We start from the raw sequence: 13,491 nt of genomic DNA, 5'->3' as shown, positions 1-13,491 counted from the left end.
AAGAAAAATCAAGAACCCTAAAAGTGGATTTTATAAATTTATAAATAAGCACAGCTCCAAAGAAGAGATGAGATGTCCCATTCTATTCTTTTGTAGAGGTGGAGAGGACCCCAGTTATAATAGATTACACATTTTTTAGACATTTTTAATGAGCTAAACAGTTCTTATTTTTCTTCCTTTTTCACCCATGTTTAAAAAATATTTGTTATATGGGACGATTTCTGAAAGGAAATAGCAGAGGAGTATAGAGGATTTTTATGATATTTTTAAAAGATATTTTAAGCAACTTGAGTTTTGTTATCAGACAAGCAGAACTCTTAAGAATTTAATATGAAGAGACTTTCACTAAAAATTTGTTCATATAGACTATAAAAATTACTGGATCACTAAAAATAGATGTTGTAAACTTCCTTACTCTTAAGTCCTCCTGTGCTGCTGGAGCAGAATCCACAGGCACAGGAGATGAGCTCTTTTGTGTCTCCTCAGACACAGGCTCTTCCAAAACTGGCTCAGACTTTTCTTCATGTATTTCAGGTTCAGCTTCTTGTTCAGGTTCTGGTTCCGGCTCCGGTTCTGGCTCTACAACAGGCTCCTCTAGGTGTTCCTCCAGATCATTGCTTATAATGTGAAACAACAAGAAGTCATTCTATTTCTTAAAGCTCAACAGTAAAGTTGTCTTATCTTAGTTCTAAGATTTTGACCCTTATCATGAACCAAAAACAGTAAATTCTCCTGAAGACTCGAAAATAGGAGAAATATCAGTGGTGAATTTTTTGTAAATGTTTGTTGTGTGTGGTTTTTTAAAAAATAGCTTATTTTTCCAAATACATGCAAAGATAGTTTTCGACATTCACCTTTGCAAAACCTTGTTCAGATTTTTCTCCTTCCAGTTCCCCCCTCCCTTTTCTAGACAGCAATCTAATACAGGTTTGATGATTTGTTTTTAAACTTGAAATAAGTTTTCTAAAAATAAGAGTCTTCATCCTTTTCCTTTTCCAATATAGTGTATATGTACTGTGCACAACTGTGCATCATTATAAACAATACAGAAAAAGCATTTTATAACCATTAAAAATTGGATTAATGAGATTGAAACAATGATTCATTCAGCAGAACTGCCTTATAATATTTAATTCTTCTGTTATTGTCATTCTGCTCTTTCTTCCAATTAGATTCTAAGCTCAAAAAAACCAAAGCATTTAATACATCATAATGCTCAATAACTGAACTGTGATTGAACACATGGGAGTATTGTCCTTTAACCATTTTATCTTTACATATGGTAGATGTAGTTTTGCTTTCATTTAAGTTTAAGACAAAAATAAGACACAATAAAAGTATCTATTTTATAGTAACAACAAGTCACATTTACATTATCCTTTAGGTTTGTCAATTTCCCACAACTTCTCATAACCTATAAGGTATATAGAGTTCAAATATTCTCCATGTTAAAGATGAGGAAATTGAGCCTTTGAAAGATTAAGTAACTTGTCTATTGTAAACAGCCAGAAGGTATCCCAGAGATGAGGCAAGGAGGTGATGCAGCAGATAGCTTGTCAGCCCTAGACTCCTCAGGAAGACTCATTTTCAAATCTGGCCTTAATGACTATGTGATCCTGGGCAAGTCACCTAATATTGTTTGTCTCAGTTCTTTATCTGTAAAATAAGCTAGAGAAGGAAAAGGAAACCCTTCCAATATCTTTGCAAGAAAACCCCAAAAGGGGTCATTAAAGAGTTGGGCAGGACTAAAACAATTAACCAGCAATCTCAGGGGTAGGAAATGAACCTTCTAGCTCCAAGTCTTTCATCTATTATTCACTGTTGCCTCGTCTCTTAACCATTTATAAAATATAAATTCAAGATTATTTTACCGTTAAGAGCTCAAAGTACTGTTTTCTTTCTCAGAAAAATCTAGAGATTATAGAACCTATGATTCTAAGATTTGTTTGTAAATTCCTACTACAACATGAGAAAATTAACTTTAGAAATCAGTTTCTACTTAGTTCTAAGAAAGTTTTTTTACCTGACAGTCTGGTCATAGAAAGTTCCAGAGTCATCAGCAACTACTTCAGGAGTCTGCTGTCTTTCCTCTGGTTCTTCTACTTCTTCCTCAGATTCTATTTTGGGGAATAAGATTAAAACAATTACGCAACTATTCAATCAAAACATATTAAAGACATATCTGAAGAAAATTAGGTTTAAAAAATGTGCAACATATGAGAAAGCAATCCTAGTTATCAGATTCTTTATAATCAATTATTATAATCAAAGTTTTAGTTCTTTGTGGAAGCACCCTCCAGTGGAAACCAATTTTACTAAATTCGCGCCTGGCCTTCTTTTTTATGTATAAAGTCCCTTGCCTTCAAAATAAAACAAGTAAGATGGAATAGATCATCTTATACCTCTCAACTAGGAATTACTCATCAAAAAGACCACACAAAAACCTACTAGATGGTCTTCTCATATGGACCTAACTGTGTGCTAGTAAATATTTAACTAACAATTGGTTTTCTAGGAGGAGAAATGCATAAATAGTACACTTTTTGGGAGGAGAAAGTGTAAAGGTTGAAGAAATCATGGTTAAGTGACAGTGTCTTGAGATTACATTTGAACTCAGTTGCTCCTGACTTCAGTACACCATCTAGCTGCTCCAGTACACACTTTATTAATTTGCATTATTACCATTTTTATTCATCACTTTTTAAATATAGGGCAAACTCTGATTTGCAGGTTTACCAATTTTCAAGGTATAAAATACTGTTAACAATTAGCTCCCTTGAGTTAATCACAAGTTGATTAACAGTAAAACTCCTGCCCCATTCAAATAAAATAGAATACCTTTTTCTTCAGGTAAATGTAAAGACAAAAGTTTCAAAAAGTGATCAATGAACTAAAAATGCTAGCCTTCTATGTAACAGTCCCAAGACACTACTGCTAGTTGACCAATAAAATGACATATAAAAAGAAAATCAATATATATTATTTTTTTTACCTTCTTGAGGTTCAGTGACAAAACCACCAAAAACCTCATCTTGGTACCGGAAGATGTCATTATGAACATAGAATTTGTTTGCAACAGAACCCTGAAAGGCAAAAGGGCAAAGGCATTCACTTACTTAGCTGGCATTTCAAGAACTTGATCATCTGATAACAGATCTGATAAGAGATAACAAGAACTGACTGAAATGAGTTTATACCATTCTTTAAAAGACTAGAAGTAAAAACCTATTATGCTCAATACTATAAACACTAGCAGAATTCTAAATTTTTAAAATTTAATTTTTAAAAAAACACAAGCATCAATACTTCTTGAATACTACATGTTATAACATCCTTACAAATCTGTAATCTATATTTAAGATCCCTTAAGAATAGGGTTTGCATGGACACAAGCACCCAGAAACAAATTCAGTTTACGCTCATCAACAGTAATGAGGGGGTAGTTGACATGAAATCTTCCCATAGTAATTTTAAAAAAGCCAGTGACAAAAGGCTAAATAAGGAAAACAGTGAAAGCTGACTTCAAAATTAGTAAGCTCAGAGAGCAGTGATAACACAGGTTGTACTAGAGTAAGGGTGATAACAGTGATGTCCTGGTGTCTTCAACAATGAGTCACGCAGTCTACAAGAAGTAGCTGATAACACCAGCACTGAAAAATTAAAGGGCAGTGGCATTCTAGTATGCAGTTGGATAGAACAGCAAGAAAGTCCTAACTAGCTATAGGCAAGCCCCAAACAGGACCACATATGGCTGCATATATCCACAGGAAGGCCTCAGGTGGCGGAATAGGTCAGTAAGAAGGGTTGGCGCCTATCTTTTATTCTGTTTTGATGGAAATCTCTCAACTTTGCTGAAAGAATAAGAGGATAGCAGTTATTGTGCTGTGAAGCTCATATTTGATGCTGGTCACTCTATAATAAGATTATTGGTGATCAGGGTTGGGAGTGAAGTGTTATAGCCAGAAACCAAGAAACAGTAGAGAAACCCTGAGGTAGTATGAATCAACTATTCTCAGGTAAGATGATTTGGAACCCAGATAACTATGAGCAATTTGGGCACAAGAGAAACAAAAAAGTTTTAGGTTTTTGACTAAAAGCTTCAAAGACCCTAGGGAATATTTCCCTTTATACTACTTTTAATCTCCTCAGACAAGGGCTTTTCTCATTCCTTTTTATCAGTTGTTGTACATGGTTTATGTCAAGACTTAATTGTTGCACTTCAACCCCTGGTTCTAAGGAATCCATTAAAGTAGAATTGGGAACCATGATCTGGATAGTACTTTATACTTAGCTATTCTGGAGGTCTAGTAAAATGGAGAATTTATTATAAGTGAACGTCAAGCCTTAAAACTTCCTCTAAACAGTACCATGAAAACAATTTTTCTAAGTGCAATGAGTTGTGTTCAACTCATTCTTGGTCTCACCTTTAAAAATAAGAATATTGACAAACTGGAATATTATCTAAAAGATTTAACTATAATGGTAGAAAGTCATTCAAAATCTGTTCTGTAAGAACAGGGTCATAAGGAGGAAAAGTACATATCTACAAGTGCGAGGACAAACTAATAGAAAACTCTCCAAATATCTGAAAGGCTATCACAAAAAAATTACAATTCTCTACAGCCCCAAAAAGCAGAATTAAGACTACTGGTAGGCAAATTACATGGAAAATACCAGCCCAAAACAACATTAATAACTTTCAACTAATTAGAGGTGCCAACCAATGAACCTGGAAGTCTTACATTGAGTTTCCCTTGACAAAAAAATATTCAATTCTACAAATGACTTGTTACAGGTAAAGGACTCAATGTTTCTATCTTACAATTTTATATTTCCGATTTTTACTTAATTTACCTATTATCTACCAATGGAAAAAACCCAAAGCAATAGAATGGAGTTACAAATCAGACAAGTAGAATAAAAAATAAAGACTGAGATAGATGAAACAAGAGGAAAAAAAAGATAATAACTTGGTTATATTAAAGTTCAACTTGTGAGGGATTAAGTAGTCTTAAAAGTCCTTTTTTTTACTAGTTGTGTGCCAATTCACTATGTCTTAAATTTAAGATTTGAGATTGTCACCTATTAAAAGTGACTATTCATATCAATACATACCTCTGGTGCAAGTACAAATGTCTGCATGAATCTCCGAAATGCTTGATTATTATTAGACAGCAATCCCATCACCTGAACCACAACACCATCATTGAGAGTAGCATGAGCATCCACGTGACGAATCTTGGTGTGACAATTTGTAAAGTTTTGGGACATCACCTTTCGATGGATTTCCTAAATTAGAATCCAAACAGTGAGTCAAGCATAATTTAAATGTTATCTAGTCAATTTCAACAAGTGACCAAATTAAGTAGAATTAATTTCTCTTTGCAAGGTTGTAGCTCCAAATACACCTTTCTTTTTCTTTCTTGTTTTGCTTTAACCCAGAAAATTCTATTATCTGAGGCTAAAAGCCTTAATTTCTCTACAGTAATAGCTTCCTTTCCCTAATCTCCCATGTTTCTATCCCACTTCAAGGCCTACCTAAAATGCCATCTTGTATTTTGCTTTCCAATTTGATTCCTTTCACTCATGTTTTTATTGTATCCTTATATAGCCCAAATAACTTCCAAGCTAGACAAGGGCAGAATTTTATTTATCATTTTGCATATAGTACAATGAACATATAGTACACTGCACAACTGGCACTGAATGAACAAAAACTACCATTTTCTAGAATTATCCAAAAGCTCAGAAAAACAACCAAAACCTAAGGCTATTATGAAACTTGCATAAACAAATCATTCTGCAATTATTTTGATTTAAAGATTTCCTCCTTCTAAATAATCCATGCCAATAAATTCTGGTCAATTTAAAGGCAAGTCTACTTAGATATTTGTCACAATTTTACATTTTGTTATGTGCTATTCAGTTTAACAGTAATCTAAGGAAAAAACTGACAGTTTTAAAATACGTACTTTTTGTCCATAGACAGCATCAGCAGGTTTCCCATTGGAATCTAAACCTCCATGGACATAAGATGAGTTCTTTCCATAAAACCTGTAAAAGAGTACCTGGTGATTCTCAAAAATCTTGCTTAATTTTTTATTCTTAAAACCTGCCCCAATTATCCAAATTTTCTGTATACTTGAAAAGTATAGTCTTGTAGTTTTATTTTTTTTTTTGTAAAGAACTAGTGCCTCTTTGATATAGTCCTCAAGCAGGTCACACTTGAGAATTTTTTTTAAGTGCATAAAGTGGCTATTTACCATTTAGGAAGCACTTTCTTCCACAAATCAGTAAAAACATCATTACCCTAATAGTACAGATGAGGAAACAAAAATTTAAAGTTACCACTAAAAAGTGACAGATAATTCAAAGATCTTTCTAATGCACCATGATACTTCTACTGGCCAAAAGAGAATACATTCTGCATTCTCCAATTGTCCAGTTTAACAAAAAAGAATGCCTACCTATGCAGCATGTCTGGTGCCTGGTTCAGCAGAGTATAATACTGTCTCACAAATTCCCGCCCGACCAGCAGGGGACTTGGCTTCTCCATAACCATCTCTTTGGTCAACTGCAACCTGTGGGGGGGGGGGGGGGGAAGACAAATCTAATTTGTATTTATTCTGTATTAAGAAGGGATATGTAATAACTTCAAAACACAAAACAGATCAGATGATATTCAACCAAAAATAAAAGCAATTAAATCCTACTTAAGTCTAGAAATTACTTTAGAAGATCAACTGTGTGCTCAGTGGGTTTTTCACTTTCTATTCTCTCTGAAATCACTAACCAGCAACCACAAGAAAAACTCAAGGTTAAGAAGAAAAATAAAATATTCTTGCAAGTTTTGTAGTGACATTAGCCAACATACTAACAAAATGAATTTTTTTTTAAATTCTTAAGATTAGAATGAAACTGAAACCAATTAAAATAAAATTTAAAGCTACAAGTTAAACTCCATATTACATTAAGAAAATTCAGCTGCAAAATTTAGGACAGAAGGAAAAATATTTTTTGTTGTACTGTGAGGTTGTTTTATACTGTACAGAATTTATGAGGCAATGGTATATATGGGGTTGGTGAAGAGATGACACTTGAAGGACTGCATTAAGAAAGAAGACAACCTGTTGGTTGGTGGGTTGGTTAAGGGAGTAGGACCATAACCAAATTAAAATTGAAAGGAAAAAAGTATTCAAATAAATAAGGAAAAACTTTCTAAATAAGGAAAGTCATAGAACAATGAGATGACTTACCTCAGGAAGTAATAAATCTTCTATTACTGCCAGTGTTCAAATAAAAGCTAGAACCTAATTTTTCTATTTTCTAACCTAAATTTTTCATTCAGAGATTATATATATATATATATATATATATATATATATATACACACACACACACATATATATACACACATATTTATTCATCAATGAAGAAAAAATAGAACTAGCCTAGACTTACATAAAAGTAGATTTACAAAATTGCAAAAATTATAAATCTTCAAAAATAGAACTAAATATATTTACAAATAAATTAAAATTCTTAGAAATAGTACACAATTTCTGAAGAACTGAAGGTGAAGCTCACTTAAAGAGCAACAGTCCAGTATAAACAGACAAATATTAACATTCTGAAGAAAACCAAAAATCATTTGGTCACAAAATTGATCATACTTTTTGACCTAGCAATTCCTTTACTAGGACTCTATTCCCTCCCACAAAAAATCTTTTTTTCCCTTCCTCCCACCCCCCTTTTCTCTCTTATGCGCGCGCGCGCGCACACACACAGACACACACGCACACACGAAAACCTTATCTGTATAAATGTTCAAGGCTAATTCATTTGTAATGTCATCCCCCAAATGGAAACAACTACACTGAAAAGTGGAAGAATGGCTAAATTACAGTATATGCATTTAAGAAAATACTGTGGCTAATTTTAAAAAAATAAAAATAAATATTGAAACCTAAAAGGAAATATAGAAATGAAATAAACAAAACCACAGTTGAATACTACTGGGGAGAGGAAGAAGTTGAATATTAATGGAGAAGGAAAAGCAGGACCAAAAATTTTAGATAGGACAAGTCTTTTCTTATTATTTAATAATTCCTTTGGTTCTGCCTCATTAAATACTGAGTTATTTTAAGTATTGTTTTTATAACAGGCTTATTGATAGTTTTTTTTAATTTTTAGCTAGTAGCATTATTTAAAAAATAAAGATTCCAACCTACATCAACAAGTGAACATTTTTTCAAAAGCATATGCAAATTTAAGTTCAATGTAAGTATAAAAAATGAACAAAAGGATCAAAGGATTTCTATATCCAACTGTAATTTAAATCACACACGGAAAAAAGTTAATTCTTTATCCATGCTACACATGAAACAGAAGTATTTAAGAACTGGTTACAAATGTAGCAAATTATTTTTAAAATCATTTCTATTCAATAATAATCTATAAGGAAGCCTGAACAAAAGACAACAATTAACTATTTTTATGTATATAGCACTATCAACCAAGTGTCCTACTTCAGATAGACTTATGATTCTCTTCTAAACCTAATCTTCAAGATATTTCTTTTTATATGCATGCTAACTAGAATATATATGCACACACATAGCAATGTTTCTTTTACCAATGACTTTTATGCAACACTGGAAATTAAAATGACTTCAAAAATGTAGGACACCTTTTGATTCCCAAGAATTTAACTAAAAACCAGTATTATCTGCTTCTGTTTTGCAGTTCCATAAATCCTGTCTACCCTTCATCTAGACAAGTCACATTGAAAACCATAGACATGTATACCACTTGTGAACTATTCATCTTATAATTTTATTTCATCTAAATACCTGATGGTGGAGAAAAGTTTTTACTATGACAACTCTTACTGAATAAGGTCAAGACAAATACTGCTACACAAAGAAAAGATAGTAACTATTCTTAAGTTGAGGTGTTTTGAAGGTGGGAGAAAGAAAGACTTGTAACATTCCATCAATAGAAAGGTCCCACTTTTTTATAAATATGCCAAAATATTTAAAAGCACTATTTTTGCAGAGGCTAAGAAGTGAAATTCAAGATGTCAAATGATTAGCAATGTCTCAACAAACTGTGATACATGAATGCGATAGTCCATAGGGAGATATTGAAGACTCAAACTGATACAATGCCAATTAAAGAAAACTACAAAAACATTTCATGATTATAACAATGTAAAAAGAAAGTATCAGATCCTATACCCACAGGCAAGCTCTCCCACCAAAAACCCCATTAAGTCTTGGCAAGGTGAGGCTCCCAAAGAATATACTTTCTTTCCCTCTCATTCTTTGAAGAGCTGGTAATGTGACAGATAACACTGCTCATTACTATTGGACTTGATTGACATATTCAGTTCTGTTGAACTATTTATCTTGTTCTTTTTATATAGGATGGAAGAAAAGGAGGAAAATGGTGGGGGAAATGAAGGTGATATAAAGATTGTCAAAGTTTCATGGTATATATACATATATATATACATATATATATATATATATATATATATATATATATAATATGTGGGGCTAAAATACCATAATTGCGATATTCAGATAATAAGCACCTGAAACTGGGAAACAGGAATTCTGCTTTAATTATAGATCCGAAGTTATTGAACTTTAAGATTACTATCATGGTCATTTAGCAGTCTAGCAAAGAAAAATTAATTGTCATAGAAATAAATAGGAAAACTGCAAACAGGATAACCACTCCATGATTCCCCTTCCTTTCCAGTGAAGAATAAGAAAATGTTAATTTGGTAAAGGATCTTTTTTCTCCTAAACAGGTGGGAAATAAAGGAAAATCTTCACAAAATTTTCAAGACCAAATTAAGAATATGATTCTACACACATCAAGTGTCAAAAGTGCATTTATTAAAAAAAAAAAAAAAAAACCTGAATGGAACCAAAAGTTCAACTTAAGTATTTTACAGGAAGCTTTGAAGAGGGTAGCTCAATTATCATTATCTACTTAACAGATGAGAAAACCAAGAAATTTCAAAGGCAAAGTGAATCGCCCAAGATATTCTTAACTGGAAGAGCTTTAATGCTTACTAGCCAGTCAGTATTCTTTCCCCATCACTATCATGTCTCTCAAATGCAAATAACACCTAAGCCACTCTAGCTAAAATGTCCTCAGCTTCCTAAAATGGCTGAAAGGAAAGAAAACAGTTATTTAATTCATCTAACATTCTAAAAATTGAATATGAACACAAGTCATACTTTAAGTCAAGTGGTAGCACCTTGAATTTAAAATATTAAGTTAAAAAAGAGAAAATAGGATTTATACTACCGGATTATTTTCTTCCTAGATGAAAAGATTCAGCCTAAAAACCCTTAACTCAGTTGACTTTTGACCAAGCAGTTTATGGAATGGTTTGAGTTATTTGATCCATTCCTAACATTCTGTTGAGAAAAAACCTAGGTGCTTTAAAAAAATTTTTCCAAGTATAAAAAAATTACTCAGGAGAACTTAATGCATACTAAGATCTTACTACCCAAGTTCTTTTGCTGTTCTTTAGAAGAGGTATATATAAATCTACTATTGCATGTTAAAGACATATTTAATTTTTAAAAGAAGCAAAACCACTGTGCATACCCCCTTGATCCAGCAATGTCTTTCTACTGGATCTGTATCATAAAGAGATCATAAAAAAGGGAAAAAACTCCACATGTGCAAAAATGTTTTTGTAGTGGCAAGGAACTAGAAATTGAGTGGATGTCCATCAGTTGGGGAATGGCTGGGTTAAGTTATGATATCTATCTATCTATATATACATATATATATATATATATATCATATGAATATGAATATGATGGAATATTATTGTTCTATAAGAAATGATCAGCAGGATGATTTCAGAAAGGCCTGGAGAAACTTACATAAACTTATACTAAGTGAAGTGAGCAGAAGCAAGAGAACATTATATACAGCAACAACAACCTGTGATGGACCTGCTGATCATACGATCTATTATAATGCTTAAGCTTGGGAAAAAAATCAATAATCTATCCATCAAGTTAGCAAACTGCAGTTAAATAAATGTTTAATAGTGCAAGTGAAACATTAAACGTTAAACAAATCAAGACTCAAATTTACCAAATTAGCATTTTTAATTCTAGCAAACATTTGCTTTATCAGTTTGCACCTGAAATAGCCAGTAATCATATATCAACCTTTTTTTTTCCTTCAATAAAGCATTTGTTTTAACTTCTTGTCTATATCAGATTTCCTTCAAATACCCTCATCATTTCCATTGCAACTTAATAAAAAGCAAAATCCACAAAACAGCAGACAAGTCAACTAAGGCTTCTGCTCATTGTTACTTTACATGCAGCTCATAAAAAAATGCAAAAAGGCAGATATGGCAAGAGGAATGGCTAGGTCTTTTTGTTTTCATTTCTTAAGCTTGTGCCACTAACCGAGGCATATCTCTTAAGAAATCCAAAAAAACGGGGCTAAGAATTATATCAATAATATAATATATTGATAATATATTATAAAACATAGAAAGCAGAAACAAAATGGGTATACGTCATTTGGGAATAGTGTAAAAACATAATAGAATAGCATTTTAAGAAATGACAAAAAGAATGGTTTTAGACAAATCTGCAAAGACTTACATGAATTGATACACAGTGAAATAAACAACCAGGAAAGCAATTTATAAAAGAACTATAATTGAAGAAAAGTATGGAAAATTAAAAACTATGATCAATTTAACAACCAATTGTGACACCAGAATACTGATAATGAATCAAAGCACCTCTGGACAAAGGTGATAAACTTATGAGCTGCAAAATGAAATGCATTCTGTATGTGTTTGTGAAGTTTTTTGTCTTTTCATTTTTAGCATGCTTACTCATTATAACTAACTTGAAAGAGGGGTAGTATTAATAAGTTGAATAGTAATAGTTGAATAATAGTGATGAGGGAAAAAAAATCTGAAATATTTTAAAAATATGAAGACAGTGGAAAGTCACAAAGTATAAATAAGAAAGGTGAATAACACCTATTTCATATTTTAAAAAATAAGCTGTATATAAAAAGCAATACAATCTTCTTTTCTGTTTTTTTGTATATAAAAATGTTATGCCTAGTGAGTTCATAATGAAAAGGAAAATTTAATTTAAAAAGGCAAATAAACATTCTTTCCTAAAGTCCTGCCTAGGTGTAGAGGCAGGTCAATTCTCCAAGAGCCTCCACAGCTGTGAATCAAACTTGAAGGACTTGCAAAGCAGCCTTCACAGATGTTCCTTGTGGATTGGAAATGAAATAAATTGAAGGCAAGAGGGAAGGGAGAGAGGTCAGAGAATGTAACTTCCTCTCAATCTCCTTGTATTGTCATCATCCTCTCACCAGAAGAGATCCATTCTACAGGTCTGAGTTAGACCTCCAACAGTCACTGGCAGGTGGCTTCCGTATCGCAACACTATTCCCTTGCCTTGCCATGTGTGGAGATGATCCTAACCTATTCAGCAAAACACAGGTACTTTACTTTCAGGTTCTACAAAACTAGAAAAGTTTTGTCAGAAGCTAAATACAGAGCCACCTACCACATATCACCACGCTGGCCAAAGGGAAATGTATTATTTGCTAGAGAAATTCTCAAAATGAGTTGTGTGAGAAAATGCATTCAGAAAAAAATATCAGATTCATTAAGTAGAAAAATTGGAGGGAAGGGGGGAGAAGAGATGATCAGTGGCATTAGTGAGCCATACAAGGTGAGCAGTCACTGTTTACTTAGAGCTGACAGAAGGATGATTTTTCTTTTAACATCTATTTCAGAGGAGATCAGTGATAGGAATGAGTTCCTCATTTTTTATTCTTTTTACCAAGGAACTAAGGACCTCTACACAACTTAATTTCAGAATTGCCCGAGATACAGAGGTTAAATGACTTGCCCAGAATTACAGAGCCATTTTTGACAAAGTTCTATCTATTTACCACACCAAGATGTCTCTCATTTAATACTATGAATATAGATTATATATGTAAACCCAATTTTTTGGAACTCTGTCAAAAGGCTTAAGACACAAAGGGATAGGGGTGAAGTAAGGAATGAGTAGGGTGAGAGAATAATTTTATTCTCTCACCCTACTCATTCCTTACTTCTTTGACCTTTGGATAAGTTTGTGCGCAGCAAAGTCTAGAAGTCAAGTAAAGATGACAGAAAATAGGAAACTTTGACATTGACAGTATAAGGAGGACATCAAGATTAGAGAGAGCAAAGCACCCTAGCTGGAGTCTTCCTATGGAATTCATCCAACTGACTGACCACGACCAGAGGGTTGAGTCCTAGGAAACTGGGGATAAAATTCTAGCTGGCAAAGCACCATCCAAGACAAAGGAATAAGGTAGTGGAATGCCATGACAATTTTCTCCTACTCTTTCCTGTTTATTACCTTTTGTTTTACTTTTTCCCTAATAGGTACTAATACTGTAGCTAGTTTTAAA

The 13,491-nt window shown here is 32.9% G+C and overlaps 1 protein-coding gene across 3 annotated transcripts in view; it reads right to left on the bottom strand.

Moving 5' to 3' along the window:
- Positions 1 to 13,491, bottom strand: part of G3BP1 (G3BP stress granule assembly factor 1) — a 28,922-nt gene that overhangs the window by 5,713 nt on the left and 9,718 nt on the right. For all 3 annotated transcript variants that reach the window (XM_003756744.3, XM_031953561.1, XM_012551914.3), the window contains 6 exons: positions 6,468 to 6,581; positions 5,973 to 6,054; positions 5,116 to 5,289; positions 2,993 to 3,083; positions 2,024 to 2,117; positions 416 to 617 (listed from right to left, as the gene is read on the bottom strand). In XM_003756744.3, the coding sequence (XP_003756792.1) occupies positions 416 to 617; positions 2,024 to 2,117; positions 2,993 to 3,083; positions 5,116 to 5,289; positions 5,973 to 6,054; positions 6,468 to 6,562 (738 nt within the window). In that variant the 5' untranslated portion in view covers positions 6,563 to 6,581. The remainder of the gene's footprint in view (positions 1 to 415; positions 618 to 2,023; positions 2,118 to 2,992; positions 3,084 to 5,115; positions 5,290 to 5,972; positions 6,055 to 6,467; positions 6,582 to 13,491) is intronic.

This window comes from Sarcophilus harrisii, chromosome 2, assembly GCF_902635505.1.
Source record: "Sarcophilus harrisii chromosome 2, mSarHar1.11, whole genome shotgun sequence".
NCBI lineage: Eukaryota > Metazoa > Chordata > Mammalia > Dasyuromorphia > Dasyuridae > Sarcophilus > Sarcophilus harrisii.
Note: the sequence above shows the minus strand (reverse complement) of the source record. Positions and strands in the feature narration are given on the sequence as shown.